Source organism: Eucyclogobius newberryi, unplaced genomic scaffold (assembly GCF_026437365.1).
Source record: "Eucyclogobius newberryi isolate DKJ021-1_F unplaced genomic scaffold, fEucNew1.0.hap1 SCAF_13, whole genome shotgun sequence".
Classification (NCBI taxonomy): Eukaryota; Metazoa; Chordata; class Actinopteri; order Gobiiformes; family Gobiidae; genus Eucyclogobius; species Eucyclogobius newberryi.
In genome coordinates, this window is record NW_027315757.1 from 16,961,502 (window position 1) to 16,980,646 (window position 19,145).

A 19,145-nucleotide genomic window follows, 5' to 3' on the forward strand; every position below is an offset into this window, starting at 1 on the left:
CCCAACCTCCCCCGGACCCTCCCACTTCTGCTACAGCCCCGCCCCTTTCCCAACCTCCCCCGGCTTCGGCCCCGCCAGCCCCTCCCCCTTCACCCTCAGCCCCTCCCACGGACCCCCGAGCCCCTCCCCTTACATGCTGAACCCCGCCCCCTACACGCTCAGCCCCGCCCCCTCATGTCCAAGCCCTGCCCGCTCGCTGCTGTCCCCTCATGGCTGGTCTCTGAACAGCAGCGTGGACACGTCGGTGGAAATACAGAGCGACGACAGCGACGACAGCAGTAAGTTTATTATTTACTTTACTTTTATTTATTACTTTATTATGAACGTGATTCATCTCATGTGTGTATGCAAGGCACCAGCAGAGGGCGCAGGGGCAAGGCACCAGCAGGGGCGCAGGGGCAAGGCACCAGCAGAGGGCGCAGGGGCAAACTCACAGTCTCTCTCATTACTCATTATTTCATCAGGGGGCGGAGCAAACAATCGTGGGATGTCCTAAAAGTCCTGCATTTGGTCCAGGGTCGACGCAAACACCAAATGCTAAACATTAGTGAGGCCACTTTCACTGGACACTATTGATCTTTTCACGATCAGATTAAGGTTGTTAGGACGAAATAAATATACAGTTTATTCAGGTTTAGTCACTACTTAATGAAGGTTGGAGTAAGAGTAGAAGTTGTTACTGAGCCTGAATCATTCTCAATAAACTATTTGTTGAGTACGAATTAAGTCTTGCTTCATTAGGAATAAGTGTATTTTATTATAACGTGTTTCCGTAAATCCTACATTAATTTTAAACGGACAATGTGAAGTTAGGGTCATTCAACATGCATTTCTTTAGCCTCCGGATTAGCATTAGCCTTATTGTTTACATGAGTTAATCCGTCTGAAACGCTCCGAGGTCGGAACGTTCAATTAGGAAGTATCTCATGTCTTAATCGAAATAAAGAAAAACCTAATTTAACTTTATGCGTGAACTCTAGGTCTATTAAACCGGAATAAACCTCTGTCTCCTTTAACAATTATCTCTATTTGTCCTAAATGAGAGGCAAACTGAGTCGAGAACATTTCTAACCGTTTCTGGAGAGTAAAACAATGGTCACAAGTCGGGCTGACGGCGAGCGCGACGGAAGCTAAATCTGTAAATTATTCAAATTGAGGAATGACCGTGACACGCTGAGCCAGAGCGGCACCCGATGATGTCACAAAGTGGAACAGAGTGTCGCGAGCTCTGCAGAGGGGGACGGACGAAACACGTGGGAATGAAACAGAACACAACCCTTCTTAATTTAGCAGCTTTAATTAAACTCTTCAGTCACCGACAAGCGGCCCTTGCTCGCCCTTCGCTCGCCTCCTCTCTTCTTTCTTTTACATCGTTCCTTTCTTTTTTAACTAATTTTTCTCTCTTTTCTGTCATTCTTCACTCGCCTCAGTTGGTCTTCTCTCTTTTCTGTATCTCTTTTTACTCATTCCTTTCAGTCATTTATCTAATTCCTCTCTATTTCTCTCTGTCTCTCTCTTTTCTCTCTGTCTGAGGCTTTGAGTCTGGTGCATCTCCCGAGTCTCATTTACCAAAACAAGCCAAAACAAACGGATTTCCGCTCTCACATGAATTATTAATGTGCACGATTCAGAGAGAGAGAGGGATGGAGAGAAGGATGGAGAGGGGGGATAGAGAGAGGGAGAGAGAGAGAGATAAAGGGAGAGAGGGAGAGAGAGAGGGGGGAGAGAGGGGGCAGAGGGAGAGAGAGGGGGGATAGAGAGAGAGAGGGAGAGAGAGAGGGGGGAGAGAGGGGGCAGAGGGAGAGAGGGGGGATAAAGGGAGACAGATACAGAGGGATGCAGGGAAACGCCCGAGGCCTCATCTGCAGAGAAAGAGGAGGAAGAGGAGGAGTCACACACGGCGCTGAGCCATAAAGATGTTTACAGCAAATTAATAAATGCAAACGAGAGAGAAACGAACACGAGGGAAAAGTCCTCAAATATAATATAATTCAATACCCAGGGCCGGCCACTAGGGGGCCACCAGGGGGTTCCCAGGGTGCCACCAGGGGGCTCCCAGGGGGCTCCCAGCGGGCAACCAGGGGGCTCCCAGGGGCGCTGCTGCTTTATCAATGTCACTATATCGACTGGCTTGATTACAACACAATAAGACTAAGCTCCTCCTTCTGACTGAAATGCAGAGTTTTCAAAATAGAAACATTATTAAAAAGGCAGATTTTATATATAATTTTCCTGATTCAGTCTAAAAGAGCCTTGATTTTGTCTCTGTTTAGTTATTATTTTGACTTAGACATTAAAGTATTTATATGTGCGTTTTATTGTGTCAAAAAAATATAATAAAATATGGCAATTACATGGATTTAGCAGTGTTTAAATCTATATCTAACAATTTCCAATCCAGAGCCACTGGTTTGAACATCTTTTGTCTGATGTTTTTCCCTGTTTCGCTCTGGTTTTTTCATTTGCTGTAAAAGTCTGGACGCTCCGCGAGTTTCATCAGTGACGGTTTGTCCCCGCGTCTCCTCCTCGTGTTTCATCAGAAAAATCATAAAACCGCCGTCTCCTCTGAGATTTCCCACTCCCGAAATCACAATATTTCACTGTGTCAGAAAAGCAACAATGAGTGAGAGAAGATCAAAGCCACAGAAAACGCACCGCTGTTTATTTTATTCTCCTCAAATGACAGCACGCTTTTCAAATAAGATCAGAGATGAACAGGGACTAAACCAGGACGAAACCAGGACTAAACCAGGACTGAACAAGGACTAAACCAGGACTAAACCAGGACTAAACCAGTTCTAAACCAGGACTAAACTAGGACTGAACCAGGACTAAACTAGGACTGAACCAGGACTAAACTAGGACTGAACCAGGACTAAACTAGGACTAAACCAGGACTAAACTAGGACTGAACCAGGACTAAACCAGGTCTAAACTAGGACTGAACCAGGACTAAACCAGGACTAAACCAGGACTAAACCAGGACTAAACTAGGACTGAACCAGGACTAAACCAGGTCTAAACTAGGACTGAACCAGGACTAAACCAGGACGAAACCAGGACTAAACCAGGACTGAACAAGGACTAAACCAGGACTAAACCAGGACTAAACCAGTTCTAAACCAGGACTAAACTAGGACTGAACCAGGACTAAACCAGGTCTAAACTAGGACTGAACCAGGACTAAACTAGGACTGAACCAGGACTAAACTAGGACTAAACCAGGACTAAACCAGGTCTAAACTAGGACTGAACCAGGACTAAACCAGGACTAAACCAGGACTAAACCAGGACTAAACTAGGACTGAACCAGGACTAAACCAGGACTAAACCAGGACTAAACTAGGACTGAACCAGGACTAAACCAGGACTGAACCAGGATTAAACCAGGACTAAACCAGGACTAAACCAGGACTAAACTAGGACTGAACCAGGACTAAACCAGGTCTAAACTAGGACTGAACCAGGACTAAACCAGGACTGAACCAGGATTAAACCAGGACTGAATATAACGTCTTCTCCTCACAAAAGCGCATTATGTAAATGTTGTTCCACAAGCCTGATTTATTCTTCAATATGACAGAAATAAAACTACTGCAGTGACGAGATAAGACCTGGTTTAGTCCTGGTTTAGTCCTGGTTTAGTCCTGGTTTAGTTGTGTTTTAGACCTGGTTTGGACCTGGTTTAGTCCTGGTTTAGTCCTGGTTTAGTTGTGTTTTAAACCTGGTTTAGACCTGGTTTAGTCCTGGTTTAGTCCTGATTTAGTCCTGGTTTAGTCCTGGTTTAGTCCTGGTTTAGACCTGGTTTAGTCCTGGTTTAGACCTGGTTTAGTCCTGGTTTAGTCCTGGTTTAGTCCTGGTTTAGTCCTGGTGTAGTCCTGGTGTAGTCCTGGTTTAGTCCTGGTGTAGTCCTGGTGTAGTCCTGGTTTAGTCCTGGTTTAGTCCTGGTGTAGTCCTTGGTGTAGTTCTGGTTTAGTCCTGGTGTAGTCCTGGTTTAGCTGTGTTTTAGTCCTGGTTTAGACCTGGTTTAGTCCTGGTTTAGTCCTGGTTTAGTCCTGGTTTAGTCCTGGTGTAGTCCTGGTGTAGTCCTGGTGTAGTCCTGGTTTAGTCCTGGTTTAGTCCTGGTTTAGTCCTGGTTTAGTCCTGGTTTAGTCCTGGTTTAGTCCTGGTTTAGTCCTGGTGTAGTCCTGGTGTAGTCCTGGTTTAGTCCTGGTGTAGTCCTGGTTTAGTCCTGGTGTAGTTCTGGTTTAGTCCTGGTGTATTCCTGGTGTAGTCCTGGTTTAGTCCTGGTGTAGTTCTGGTTTAGTCCTGGTGTATTCCTGGTGTAGTCCTGGTTTAGTCCTGGTTTAGTCCTGGTGTAGTTCTGGTTTAGTCCTGGTGTATTCCTGGTGTAGTCCTGGTTTAGTCCTGGTGTAGTCCTGGTTTAGTCCTGGTGTAGTCCTGGTTTAGTCCTGGTGTAGTCCTGGTTTAGACATGGTTTAGTCCTGGTTTAGTCCTGGTGTAGTCCTGGTTTAGACCTGGTATAGTCCTGGTTTAGACCTGGTTTAGTCCTGGTTTAGACCAGGTTTAGTCCTGGTTTAATGAGAGGCAGATGTTGAGTCTCTGCTGGAGCCTGAAGCTTGTGTGGGCGGATCAGAAGAGGACAGACACCGAGATGCAGAGGAGAGCGTCTGTAAATGAGACCTGGTTTGGTCTTTATTTAGACCTGGATTGGTCCTTGTTTAGACCCGCTTTAGTCTTGGTTTTTCCCTTATTTAGCCCTGGTTTAGTCCAGTTTTGCCCTGATTTTCGGGTTGCGTTTTGGTTTTAATCTCCTGGTTTAGTCCTGGTTTAGTCTTGGTTTAGTCCTGGTTTAGTCCTGGTTTAGTCCTGGTTTAGTCCTGGTTTAGTCCTGGTTCAGAACGTAGGAGGACATCTAAAGTGAATCCTCTCGTTTGTTCCTCGTTGGTTTTATTCTGGGTGAGTTTATTTTAGTTTGCGTCAGATCTGTTCCACAGCGAGACGTCGATTCTTTCTGAGCCAGAGGAGCCGGTTCTTCTGCTCAGACCTGATCAAAGTCTGGACTAAGAGTAGAAACCAGGCCACCATCAGGAGGACAGGCCAAGATCTGGGCCAGACCAGAGACAGACCAGGACCAGGACCAGAGACGGACCAAACCAGGACCAGAGACAGACCAAACCAGGACCAGAGACAGACCTGGACCAGAGACAGGCCTGGACAAGGACCAGAGACAGACCTGGACCAGAGACAGACCTGGACCAGGACCAGAGACGGACCAGCACCAGAGACAGACCAGGACCAGAGACAGACCAAACCAGGACCAGAGACGGAACAGAACCAGAGACAGACCAGGACCAGAGACAGACCAGAACCAGGACCAGAGACGGACCAGGACCAGAGACAGACCAGGACCAGGACCAGAGACGGACCAGGACCAGAGACAGACCAAACCAGGACCAGAGACGGAACAGAACCAGAGACAGACCAGGACCAGAGACAGACCAGAACCAGGACCAGAGACGGACCAGGACCAGAGACAGACCAGGACCAGGACCAGAGACGGACCAGGACCAGAGACAGACCAGGACCAGAGACAGACCAGGACCAGGACCAGAGACAGCCCAAACCAGGACCAGAGACAGACCAGGGCCAGAGACAGACCAGAACCAGGACCAGAGACAGACCAAATCTAGGACCAGAGACAGACCAGGACCAGAGACAGCTCTGTCTTCTGTTTTCTTATAAGTGAGACAACACTTTCTGAGCCTGTTTTATGAAACTGTCCTGAAAGTGAGAGACACTTAAATCCGTGAGACCAGAAGTTCTGATATTTTAAAGCCCAAACATCTGTATTTGTACTTGTTTCAGCTCTGGTCTGACCCTCACATTCCCCCTGTTTTGACTCATGTGATTAAACTGTCTCTGTCTCTGTCTCTGTCTCTGTCTCTGTCTCTTCTCAGCGGCGTTGGGGACTCTGGAGTTTGAGCTGTTGTACGAGCAGAGCTCCAGTCAGCTGCACTGCACTGTGCGGCGAGCCAAGGCGAGTCCTGCTTTGTCACTGTTATACCTGTACACACAAGTATTTACACGGTGTACACACAAGTATTTACACAATGTACACACAAGTATTTACACGGTGTACACACAAGTATTTACACAATGTACACACAAGTATTTACACAATGTACACACAAGTATTTACATGGTGTACACAAGTATTTACACAATGTACACACAAGTATTTACACGGTGTACACACAAGTATTTACACAATGTACACACAAGTATTTACACGGTGTACACACAAGTATTTACACAATGTACACACAAGTATTTACACGGTGTACACACAAGTATTTACACAGTGTACACACAGGTATTTACATGGTGTACACACAAGTATTTACATGATGTACACAAGTATTTACACAAGTATTTACACAAGTATTTACATGTTGTACACATGTATTTACACATGTATTTACACAAGTATTTACACAATGTTCACACAAGTATTTACACATGATAAATGTACGGACTCACATTGCTCCTTCTCTTCCTCCACAAACTGATTGAGACTGAAACGACATGAGATGTTTCAGTCTCAGTTGCGGTGCTTTTCATTAAACACAAATTACAGCAAATGTCACCTGTCCAACTGCATCAAAGAGCAATCAATCACAGGTCTGATCCAGGTCTGAACCGGGTCTGAACCAGGTCTGAACCAGGTCTGAACCAGGTCTGAACCAGGTCTGAACCGGGACCTCACGACCAAAGAGCTAAAAAAATAAATAAAAATAGGAGCTGAAAAAACAGTGTTGGAAATACAAGAGGGACTAAAAGTAAGTAAGTCTCAGGTAAGTCTCTGGTGCGTTTATACCTCAGAGTGGTCTAAAGCTTTAAGAGACACACTTCTGCTTTTAACAACTGGGCACTTAGAAAACTCCTCTTCGTCACATCTCTAATACCGAAAGTAATCCCCTTGACATATCTCACTCTTGACAGAAAAAATCCCAGAACTTTACTAATAAAAAACCTGATACATCACATGGTCAGAAGTATCTAGCCCTTTAGTATTGAGTAGAAGTACTTTGAGCTAATACAGTCACGAGTCTTCTTGGGAATGATGCAACACATTTTCCACTCTTTGATTTGGGGATCTTCTGCCATTCTTCTTGCAGATCCTCTCCAGTTCCCTCAGGTCGGATGGTTAGCGTTGGTGGACCTCCATTTTCAGGTTGGGTTTGGGTCAGGGGCTCGAGTTGTTCTGCAGCCACGCCTTCATTGTTTTCGCTGTGTGCTGAGGGTCATTGTCTTGTCGGAAGGTGAACCTTTGGCCCTGTCTGAGGTCCTGAGCGTCTGGAGGAGGTTTTCTTCCAGGATCTCTCTGTACTTGGCCACATTCATGTTTCACGCCCACAGCACGACACCAGAGAATCGTATGTCTCAAAGTCTGGAAGTCCTTCATGTTCTACTACACAGGCTTTCATACGTCTTGCACTGAGGAGAGGCTTCTGTCGGGCCCCTGGACGGCTGCAGTGATGGTTGACTTTGTGGAACCTTCTCCCGTCTCCCCACTGCATCTCTGGAGCTCAGCCACAGAGATCTTTGGGTTCTTCTTTACCTCTCTCACCAAGGCTCCTCTCCCATAATTGCTCAGTTTGGCTGGACAGGTCTAGGAAGAGTTCTGATCGTTCCAAACTTCTTCAATTTAAGGATTATGGAGGTCACTGTGCTCTTAGGAACCTAGAGTGCTGCAAACATTCTTGTGTAACCTTGGCCAGATCGGTGCCTTGCCATAATTCTGTCTCTGAGCTCCTTGGGAAGTTTCTTGGGAAGTTTCTTGGGCAGCTCCTCGGGCATTTCCCCGGGCAGCTCCACGGGGGGTTCCTCGGGCAGCTCCTCGGGCGGTTCCTCGGGCAGTTCCTCGGGCAGTTCCTCGGGCAGTTCCTCGGGCAGCTCCACGGGCAGTTCCTCGGGCAGTTCCTCGGGCAGCTCCATGGGCAGTTCCTCGGGCAGTTCCTCGGGCAGCTCCACGGGCAGTTCCTCGGGCAGCTCGACGGGCAGTTCCTCGGGCAGTTCCTCGGGCAGTTCCTCTGGCAGTTCCTCGGGCAGCTCCACGGGCAGTTCCTCGGGCAGTTCCTCGGGCAGCTCCATGGGCAGTTCCTCGGGCAGTTCCTCGGGCAGCTCCACGGGCAGTTCCTCGGGCAGCTCCACGGGCAGTTCCTCGGGCAGTTCCTCGGGCAGTTCCTCGGGCAGTTCCTCGGGCAGTTCCTTGGACCTCCTGATTCTCATTTGCTCTGACACTGTGAGCTGTAGGTCTTATCTACACAGGGCTGTGTCTTTCCTAATCAAGTCCAATCAGTTTAATTAAACACAGCTCGACTCTAATGAAGGATTAGAACCATCTCAAGGAGGATCAGAAGAAACAGACATGAGTTAAATATGAGGGTCACTCATGATCATGTGATATTTCAGATCTTCGTTTTTAATGCATTTGCAAACATTTCTACATTTCTGTATTTTTCTGTCAAGGTGGGGCACTGAGTGTATTTAATGAGGAATTGTTTTTCGTAAGTCACAACTCTCTTACGGCGCTCAAGCCTCGGCTGTTTTTCCAAAAGCCCTGGATCTTTTTGAGTCTTAAAAAAGGGAATTTGATAACTTGCAGATTATAACAAAATCCCTATGTCAATGTGAGTCTCAGCGCAATTGGACTTAATTTAAATGTAAATTGCTGCAACTTAATTTCCTGGTTGGTTTCATTTTGTTCTTTTCATATTTAATCTTTTTAAAGTCGTTCTATTCAACAGCAGCAGTTTCACGTGAAATCGTGTCATTTGTGCCGAGCTGAGGCCGTTCCCTGCTCTGAGCCCTGATTGGCTGCTCTGGCTGTCCGTCATGTTCACACTTCTTTATCTCTGATTGGATGCTGGCTCTCTTTACCTGTTCTCTCATTGGTTATTTTTGTTGAACTGGGGTATGATTGGCTACAAGTTCTCCTCCTGACCAGGATCCGGCTCTGATCCAGCTCTGATCCAGCTCTGATCCAGCTCTGATCCGGCTCTGATCCAGTTCTGATCCAGTTCTGATCCAGTTCTGATCCTGGCTCTGATCCTTGTTCTGGTCTTGTTCCTGATCCTGGGTCTGATCCTGGTTCTGATTCTGGATCTGTTCCTGGCTCTGATCCTGGTTCTGGTCTTGTTTCTGATCCTGGTTCTGATCCTGGTTCTGATCTCGGTTTTGATCCTGGTTCTGATCCTGGCTCTGATCCTGGCTCTGATCCTGGTTCTGATCCTGGTTCTGATCTCGGTTCTGATCCTGGTTCTGATCCTGGTTCTGATCCTGGCTCTGATCCTGGTTCTGAGCCTGGTTCTGATCCTGGGTCTGATCCTGGCTCTGATCCTGGTTTTGATCCTGGGTCTGATCCTGGCTCTGATCCTGGCTCTGATCCTGGTTCTGATCCTGGTTCTGATCCTGGTTCTGATCCTGGTTCTGATCCTGGCTCTGATCCTGGCTCTGATCCTGGCTCTGATCCTGGCTCTGATCCTGGTTTTGATCCTGGCTCTGATCCTGGCTCTGATCCTGGTTTTGATCCTGGCTCTGATCCTGGCTCTGATCCTGGCTCTGATCCTGGTTCTGATCCTGGTTCTGATCCTGGGTCTGATCCTGGGTCTGATCCTGGCTCTGATCCTGGCTCTGATCCTGGTTCTGATCCTGGGTCTGATCCTGGGTCTGATCCTGGCTCTGATCCTGGCTCTGATCCTGGGTCTGATCCTGGGTCTGATCCTGGTTCTGATCCTGGTTCTGGTCTGGTCTGTGTTTCAGGGACTGAAGCCGATGGACTTCAATGGTTTGGCAGATCCTTATGTCAAACTTCACCTGTTGCCAGGAGCATGTAAGGTACAACAAAGAGTACTATTAATAATACTATACTATTGACAGTACTTATACTACTTTTACAACTACTGCAGTACTGCTGTGAGTCCTACACATGCATATTTACAGGTGAGTTTGTTTCAGGCCAATAAGCTGAAGACTCGGACGATCCGGAACAGTCTGAACCCGGTCTGGAACGAGAGACTCACCTACACCGGGATCACAGCCGAGGACCTGTACCGCAAGACCCTAAGGTAGACCCGCTTTGGCCTGCTTTGGACTCGGTTTTAGACCCGGTATTGAACTGGGTCTGTCCTGGTTTGGTCCTAGTCGATCTTTCCCTCCTTGTCTCCTCTCCCGTCTTTCTTTTGTCTTTGTGTCCTGTCTCTTTGTCTTTTTGCTTCTTGAATCCTTCCTTCTTTTGCACCTCTTTTGTCTCCTAACCCTTGTGTCCTTGCCCCCTTGTCTTCTTCCCTCCTCATGTCTTAATCCTCATGTTCACGTCTCCTTGTTTCCTTCCTTTCTAGCGTCCTTGTGTCCTAACACCACATTTTCTTGTCCCCCCTTCTTCTCGTGTCCTGGTCTCCTTGTTTTCTTCCTTGTCTCCTCACGTTCTTGTGTCCTCATGTCCTTGTAACCTCATTTCCTCATGTTCTTGTGTTCTCATGTTCTTGTGTTCTTGTGTCCTCATGTTCTTGTGTTCTCATGTTCTTGTCTCCTCACGTTCTTGTGTCCGCATGTCCTTGTAACCTCATTTCCTCATGTTCTTGTGTTCTCATGTTCTTGTGTTCTTGTGTCCTCATGTTCTTGTGTTCTTGTCTCCTCACGTTCTTGTGTCCGCATGTTCTTGTAACCTCATTTCCTCATGTTCTTGTGTTCTCATGTTCTTGTGTTCTTATGTTCTTGTGTTCTTGTGTCCTCATGTTCTTGAGTTCTCATATTTTTGTGTCCTCACGTTCTTGTTTCGTCGTGTTCTTGTGTCCTCACGTTCTTGTTTCCTCGTGTTCTTGTATTCTCACGTTCTTGTGCTCTCACGGTTCTTGTGTCCATACGTTCTTTTGTCCTCACGTTCTTGTGTCCTCACGTTCTTGTGTCCTTACGTTCTTGTGTCTTCACATTCTTGTGTCCTCGTGTTCTTGTGTCCTCACGTTCTTGTGTCCTCACGTTCTTGTGTCCACACGTTCTTGTGTCCACACGTTCTTTTGTCCACACGTTCTTGTGTCCACACGTTCTTGTGTCCTCATGTTCTTGTTTCCTCACGTTCTTGTGTCCACACGTTCTTTTGTCCTCACGTTCTTGTTTCCTCACGTTCTTGTTTCCTCGTGTTCTTGTGTCCTCGTGTTCTTGTGTCTTCACGTTCTTGTGTCCTCACGTTCTTGTGTCCTCACGTTCTTGTGTCTTCACGTTCTTGTGTCCTCACATTCTTGTGTCCTCACGTTCTTGTGTCCTCACGTTCTTGTGTCTTCACGTTCTTGTGTCTTCACGTTCTTGTGTCCTCACATCTTGTGTCCTCACATTCTTGTGTCCTCACGTTCTTGTGTCCTCACGTTCTTGTGTCCTCACGTTCTTGTGTCCTTACGTTCTTGTGTCTTCACATTCTTGTGTCCTCGTGTTCTTGTGTCCTCACGTTCTTGTGTCCTCACGTTCTTGTGTCCACACGTTCTTGTGTCCACACGTTCTTGTGTCCACACGTTCTTGTGTCCTCATGTTCTTGTTTCCTCACGTTCTTGTGTCCACACGTTCTTTTGTCCTCACGTTCTTGTTTCCTCACGTTCTTGTTTCCTCGTGTTCTTGTGTCCTCGTGTTCTTGTGTCCTCGTGTTCTTGTGTCTTCACGTTCTTGTGTCCTCACGTTCTTGTGTCCTCACGTTCTTGTGTCTTCACGTTCTTGTGTCCTCACATTCTTGTGTCCTCACGTTCTTGTGTCCTCACGTTCTTGTGTCTTCACGTTCTTGTGTCCTCACATCTTGTGTCCTCGTGTTCTTGTGTCCTCACATTCTTGTGTCCTCACGTTCTTGTGTCCTCACGTTCTTGTGTCTTCACGTTCTTGTGTCCTCACATCTTGTGTCCTCGTGTTCTTGTGTCCTCACATTCTTGTGTCTTCACATTCTTGTGTCTTCACATTCTTGTGTCCTCGTGTTCTTGTGTCCTCAGGTTGACGGTTTGTGATGAGGACAAACTGACTCATAATGAACTCATCGGAGAATCTCGAGTCGCCTTGAAACGAGTCAAACCTTATCATCCCAAACACTACCACACTGTCCTCGAGCACCCGCCTCCCGTAAGTACCACTACTACAAATATTGAAAATACATCGACTACTACTGTAAATACATCGACTACTACTAAAAATACTGCAAATACAGCGACTACTACTGTAAATACATCGACATCTACTACAAATACTGTAAATACATTGAATACTTCTACAAATACTGCAAATACATCGACTACTATTACAAATACTGCAAATACTACAACTACTACTGCAAACACTATGCCTACTGCTGAAAATTCTACTGCTACTGCAAATACTACGACTACTACTTCAATTACTACAACTACTTCTTCAAATGCTACAAATGCCTAGAGCAAGTAGCGAGTTGTGAATTTTGTCAGATTTGGACCTTTCTGTTTTTATCTTGGATCAGGCAAATAAAGTGATATCTCATTCTCTCTCCTGATTGGTGCAGCTGCCGTCTCCCTCGGCGACCGGAGAAGCTCTGAGAGGAATCTCCTGTTACCTGCGCGAGGTCTGTCTCTTTCAGATTACACTCCCTCACAAACATCACCGTTTCAAGTGTAAATGTGCGTGAAATGAGTGAGTCTGAGCGGTTTGGAATATAGACCCTTTCAAACGCTCTCTCATATCAAAATGAAGAAAAACATAAAACATTCTCAATATTATAACTGAAGTGTTTTTGAATTTTCTGCATGTTGAAAAGTCAGTTAGTTTGCTTTTCTAGGCTGGAAAAAACAATTACCGTCCGTATTTTCCAGACTATAAGTTGCACCTTTTTTCAAAGTGACTTATACTTACATTTATACTTATATAATTATACTCCGGAGCGATTTATATGTGATATTATTTGTTATTTTCACACTTGCAACCGCATTTCAAACTCCTGTGCAACTTATGTTTTTTTTTCTTCTCTATTATGCATTTTTTGGCGATTTATACTCCGGAAAATACGGTAAAAACTATTGCAGCTCAACATTTCCGTGAGTGTTTATCCAGTAGAAGCTAAAGATCGTCAAAAATGCAAAGTGTGTGTCATAATGTTATGTTAATTGTCCAGTAAATGCAGTAAAATACAGTGTTAAAAGTGTTTTACTGTGACATTCTGAGGTCAATCTCAGTTTATACAGTGTGTTCCACTCACACTTCTCGGAACAGGTCTATAACATGTTTGTGTTTACACCATGTTACTCTGATTCTATATTTGCGCGTCTCTCAAACTAATCCTGTTTAACGCTCACGGATGAGTCAGAAATCTTTTGGACACTTCACACTGGCGCTTATATAACTGTATAGTCACTGGAGATGTTTGCGGTGAGCGCTTGGATTACCCTGAATACACTCAGATCACGCATTTGTATAAACCTATCCTCCAGGGGTTTGGTCCTGGTTTGGTCCGGGAAGTGAGAGCCTCTTTTTTAAGGACGTCCAAGTGAGGATGAAGACACTAATGGAAAATGCAGATGTTTGTGACCCTAGGGCAGGGCGATGTGGCCACATTATTCCCATGATTTAAAGACAAATGTGCGCTGGTGTGTGAAGGAGCCGCTTTAAGGTCTGATCTTTACGTCTCTGTGGGAGTAAAATGCATTTGGAGGAAACAATGTCCCAGGGAAATCTATGGATGAAGCGGATTCAGTGGAAGAATGAAACATCTTAGGTGAAGATTGGACACTTCTGTTGTTTCCAAGTGAAAGTTTAAATGTGGAGAGAGAAAACTGCAGTTTCTCACCTGAAAACACTTGAAAAGGCTTTTAGCCACAAGATTAAAATGGCAAATGTGTGGAGCCAATCTGTAACAAATATATGAAGGTTTAATTTCATGGCTCCTGGTTTGTATCGTTCCTAAACGCAGCGTCCGGACTTTTAGACGTCGAGAACAGGCTGAGATTTGTGAGAAAAACGAAGCCTAAACTCGAGGACTCTTCAGAAAATGAGTCTGTTCAGGTTCAGCTGCTGAGGACCAGACGCTCACGTCGGATTGGTCGTGTCAGCGGAGAGGCGGGGCTTACTCAAGTGTAGTGCATTTTGATTGGCTTTGTCCCCAGAGAGAAGAAACACAGACCTAAACCAGTCCGGAACCAAGTCTGAACCAGGACTAAACCAGGACTAAACCAGGTCTAAACCAGGTCTAAACAAGGTCTAAACAAGGTCTAAACAAGGTCTAAACCAGGACTGAACCAGGTCTGAACCAGGTCTGAACCAGGTCTAAACCAGGTCTGAACCATGTCTAAACCAGGTATGAACCATGTCTAAACCAGGTCTGAACCAGGTCTAAAAACAATCACTTGACTACATTTTAACTAAAACAAAGAGAAATTCTAACAAAGACACTTTTTAAATTTCATTTTTTTCTTTGCAGTCGACAATTATGAACTTAACTTTAGACTTGAATGAACAAAACAGACTGAACGTCACAAACTCCACAAATATAAGCAGTGTTTGGTCACTGTGTAAAGACTCGGGATTGCGAGATAGGGCCAGAGCTGAGGATTGTGTTTTGGGCCTGAGCGCGTGGTCACGGCTGCTTTTGCCCTTCGCTCCTTTGTTTGTTTCGTTCGTCGCTGCAGATGAAACATTTTTAAAGCGGTTTTTGTTTTGAGTCTAAAGGTCACCGCTCCAGAAATAAAGGTCAAACACTGAGGGAAATAAAACTAAGAGAGAACACGGAGGAAAAGTGTTTCACAATGATTAATGATGAGCCACACTTTGATTCAACTGTAGAAATGTTGGTTTGCTGCTTTTTTCCCTATAATTCTGTACAAAATACTGAAAAAAGACTTAGATACAGTTAAAAATACAGTTTACCCTAACAACCTAAAACAGTTTGAACTACAATTTTAAATTTCCAGACCAGAAATGAAGCCTGCGTAAGTTCACCTGGAAGACCTAACTTAAATCTGCGTCGGCCTCCATGGAAGGACCCCTCTCCCCAGCGCCATCATCGCACTCAAGCGGGCGTGGCCTGTCCGTCTGTGAGAGTCAGATCCCTCACTTCACCATGGACTCTTCCAGGTTTCTGCGCTTATCCCAAAGAGGTTATGCAGTTTTTCCCGGCCAAGAAGGATTGGTAAAAGGACGGGGGACGTCTGTGTCATGGCCCCTACACCTGCTCCTCATCCCCAATCAACGCTCTCAGTCACTCCTCCCCGCTCCAATCAACGCACAGGCGGCAGCATTTAAGCGCTCAGGCTGATGGCTCAGTCGCTTCAAACCGTATCTACGACCCACCACCTCCCCTCCTCCTCCTCTGCATCTATTATTCTCTCTACCTTCTCTCCACATCTACCACCACCAGTCTCCAGGCTCCGGGGGGAAGGTATCTAATGTATCTAATCTGACAGCGCCCCCTGGAGGACGCTCACACATGTGACAGCGCCCCCTGGAGGACGCTCACACATGTGACAGCGCACCCTGGAGGACGCTCACGTGTGACAGCGCCCCCTGGAGGACGCTCACACATGTGACGGCGCCCCCTGGAGGACGCTCACGCGTGACAGCGCCCCCTGGAGGACGCTCACGCGTGACAGCGCCCCCTGGAGGACGCTCACGTGTGACGGCGCCCCCTGGAGGACGCTCACACATGTGACGGCGCCCCCTGGAGGACGCTCACGCGTGACAGCGCCCCCCCGGAGGACGTACACGTGTGACGGCGCCCCCTGGAGGACGCTCACACGTGACAGCGCCCCCTGGAGGACGCTCACGCGTGACAGCGCCCCCTGGAGGACGGTCACGTGTGACGGCGCCCCCTGGAGGACGCTCACGTGTGTCTGAGGCTTTCACTGTGACATTCTGAGTGAATCTCACCTTCTTCAGTCAAATCTCATTATAATTGGTTTAGTTTCGTCTTTATTTGAAGGGGAAATGTGCAGAAACGTTAAACTCTGGGTTTTGAATGAGCCACAGATCTTTCACTTTTTTTTTCTATTTTATATATTTTCACTCTGACATTTTGATTGATTCTGCAGTAATTGTTGTTTGATTAACCCTTTGTGATCCAGTTATGTCTCTGTTTTGGGAGACTCACATAAAATAAACCAAGTAAAACAGAGTCATAACTTTTTGCAGATGAAAGTGACAAAATTATGAATAAAAGCCACAATCATAACATCATAAAACCAATAATAAATAATCCATTTGTAACAAAGGCATTTTAATATTTATGTCTCTTTTGTTCATTTCACAGAGGAAAGATGTTCTTATTTGAATTATATTGTTGAAGTCGACATGTGACTTTCTGTGTGTTTCAGTGGGAGAAGGAGCAGCTGCAGAGTCTGGAGGAGCGGGGCCGACTCCTGCTCTCTCTGCAGTTTGTGTCGGCCCCTGAGGACCCCACAGGCCCAGAGCAGCTCCAGAGGGACGAGAGCGACACCTCCAAAACAGGCCTCTGTGTCGGGGTCAAACGCTGCGCTCACCTGGCAGCCATGGACGTCAACGGCTTCTCTGACCCTTACGTCAAAATGTGAGACCAGGACCAGGTCTAGACTCGGGCCAGAACAGGTCCAGGGCCAGACCAGGGCCAGACCGGGGCCAGACCCGGGCCAGACCAGGACCAGACCAGGCCAAATCAGGAGGAAACCAGGACTTTAACAGGACTATTATGGACTTCACAGACAGGAACCGTTTTGCCTAATTTCCTTGACTTCTCTGCATGGGAGGGGCATGGCTAAAGCTAGCGTGTGTGAGAGGCGTGGCTAAAGCTAGCGTGCACAGGAACAGTTTTGCCTCATTTCTTTGACTTCTCTGCATGTGAGGGGCGTGGCTAAAGCCTCTACGCCGTGTTTGAACCTCTCTTTATGTCACGCTTTGGCTTTGGATCATGTCAGACGCATTATGACCTGGAAATATCAGATTGTGGCTCTTGACAAAGCGAGTGCCGTGCGGACATAAACAGGAAGCAGCTGATGCTAACGTGCTACGCTAGGTTTGTGTTGCTAAGGCTCCACATATAAGTTAGCATCAGTGGAAATACGACGCTTTAGCACGAGATCAAGTCAGACTTTGATGAGAAAAGATTCTTTTGTGTTCAACGGACCAAACCATCTAAAGCGAAACAGAATAAACAAACATTATGTCTGAACTAAACCAGGTCTAAACATGGACTATGTCAGATTAAAGGAGAAGCAGTGCCTTAGCAGTGCGTCTGCAGCGTTGTGCGGTTAGACAAACATAATGCCAGTTAACTTTAGGATTCTCACTGACATGGTATAACAGGACTTTAATAGGGCTGTAGCTCTGACCCAGGTCTAACTAAAGACTAAACGAGGTCTGGACCAGGACTATGGACTAAAGCTGGTTCTGTTGCTCTGGACAGATACCTGAAGCCCGACCTGCAGAAGAAATCCAAGCACAAAACACAAGTCATCAAGAAGACTCTGAACCCAGAATTCAACGAGGTCAGGAACCAGGACAAAACCAGGACTAAACCAAGACTAAACCAGGACTAAACAAGGACTAAACCAGGACTAAACCAAGATCAAACCAGGTCTAAACCAGGACCAAACCAGGACTAAACCAAGATTAAACAAGGACTAAACCAGGACTAAACAAGGACTAAACCAGGACTAAACAAGGACTAAACCAGGACTAAACCAGGACCAAACCAGGTCTAAACCAAGACCAAACCAGGACTAAACTAGGACTGAACAAGGACTAAACCAGGACCAAACTAGGACCAAACCAGGAACAAACTAGGACCAAACCAGGACCAAACAGGGACTAAACCAGAACTAAACCAGGACCAAAGCCTTTCTTTTGGTCCTCAGGAGTTCTTCTATGAGATCTCTCTGTTGGAGCTCAGCAGTAAGACCCTGGAGGTCACGGTTTGGGACTATGACCTCGGCCGCTCTAATGACTTCATCGGTGAGTTCCTGCTGCTTTCTTACTGGGGGCACTGTGTCCCACAGGGGGCGCTGTGTCCCGCAGGGGGCGCTATGTCCTACAGGGGGCGCTATGTCCCGCAGAGGGCTCTATGTCCCGCAGAGGGCGCTATGTCCCACAGAGGGCTCTATGTCCCGCAGAGGGCGCTATGTCCCACAGAGGGCTCTATGTCCCACAGAGGGCTCTATGTCCCGCAGAGGGCGCTATGTCCCGCAGGGGGCGCTCTGTTCCCAGACACTGGCACTTACACTTTATCCTCCTGTGTATGTGTGTTTGTGCTTTTTGTAGAAAGTCTCAGTCAAACAGTGGTACTGGAGGATGGGAGGGCATCTGGTCTTGTGTGCTGACTGCAGTTGTGTGTGTGTCCACAGGGGGCGTGTGTCTGGGCCCTCAGTCTCAGGGCGACGCTTTGAGACACTGGAGCGACTGTTTGAGGAACAAAGGCAAACGAGTCGAGAGATGGCACATCCTGAGCAACGAGCTGCCCCGGAGCCAGAACCAGGACTAAACCAGGACTAAACCAGGACCAGAGCTGCCCTGGAGCCAGAACCAGGACTAAACCAGGACTAAACCCGGACTAAACCAGGACTAAACCAGGACCAGAGCTGCCCCGGAGCCAGAACCAGGACTAAACCAGGACTAAACCCGGAAAAAAAAAAAGGAAAGTGACATCACAATATTTATTCATCAACAGTGACAAAGAAACTCATGTCCATCTGTCGTTCCTCTGCAGCACAAAAGTAAAAGTACTGACTTAAGGTCAACTTTTAGTATCTGTAATTTACTTCAGTATTTTTAGTGGATACTTTACTTTTACTTTGCTTCATTTGAGAGCAGTTTCTGTATTTTCTGGACTGGACTGAAGGTAGAAAGTAGTTCATGGTGACATTCTGACTAAAGGTTTTGAGTTCAAGTCCCAAACAAAAATATACACACAAAATTGACTTAAAGTTCATTTCATTTTTGTATGTGCTACTTTTGCTTTAGTTTCTTTTGCTCCTGTAGCTTTACTTTTACTTAAGTAACGGATATAAAGCTGTAAAGTGTTCCTCCACAGTTCAAGATGTGATTTAAAAGTGATGATCTCTTTATGTCAGTGTTTATGGAAGAGTTTGTGACGCTCGTGAAAGACTTTCAAACCAAACCGG

At 46.5% G+C, this 19,145-nt stretch overlaps 2 protein-coding genes across 2 annotated transcripts in view; both read left to right on the forward strand.

Annotated features, from left to right (window-relative positions):
- The window catches only part of LOC140358093 (double C2-like domain-containing protein alpha), a 21,319-nt gene extending 2,798 nt beyond the window's left edge, over positions 1-18,521 (forward strand). Inside the window, exons 3-12 of the mRNA XM_072442746.1 lie at positions 1-278; positions 5,961-6,040; positions 9,829-9,903; positions 10,024-10,133; positions 12,033-12,159; positions 12,572-12,631; positions 16,368-16,579; positions 17,432-17,513; positions 17,883-17,979; positions 18,369-18,521. The exon at positions 1-278 is cut by the window's left edge and continues 166 nt beyond it. Of these exons, the coding sequence (XP_072298847.1) occupies positions 1-278; positions 5,961-6,040; positions 9,829-9,903; positions 10,024-10,133; positions 12,033-12,159; positions 12,572-12,631; positions 16,368-16,579; positions 17,432-17,513; positions 17,883-17,979; positions 18,369-18,505 (1,258 nt within the window). The 3' untranslated portion in view covers positions 18,506-18,521. The remainder of the gene's footprint in view (positions 279-5,960; positions 6,041-9,828; positions 9,904-10,023; positions 10,134-12,032; positions 12,160-12,571; positions 12,632-16,367; positions 16,580-17,431; positions 17,514-17,882; positions 17,980-18,368) is intronic.
- The window catches only part of ifi35 (interferon-induced protein 35), a 342,343-nt gene that overhangs the window by 309,303 nt on the left and 13,895 nt on the right, over positions 1-19,145 (forward strand). The gene's annotated exons all lie outside the window — the stretch shown is intronic.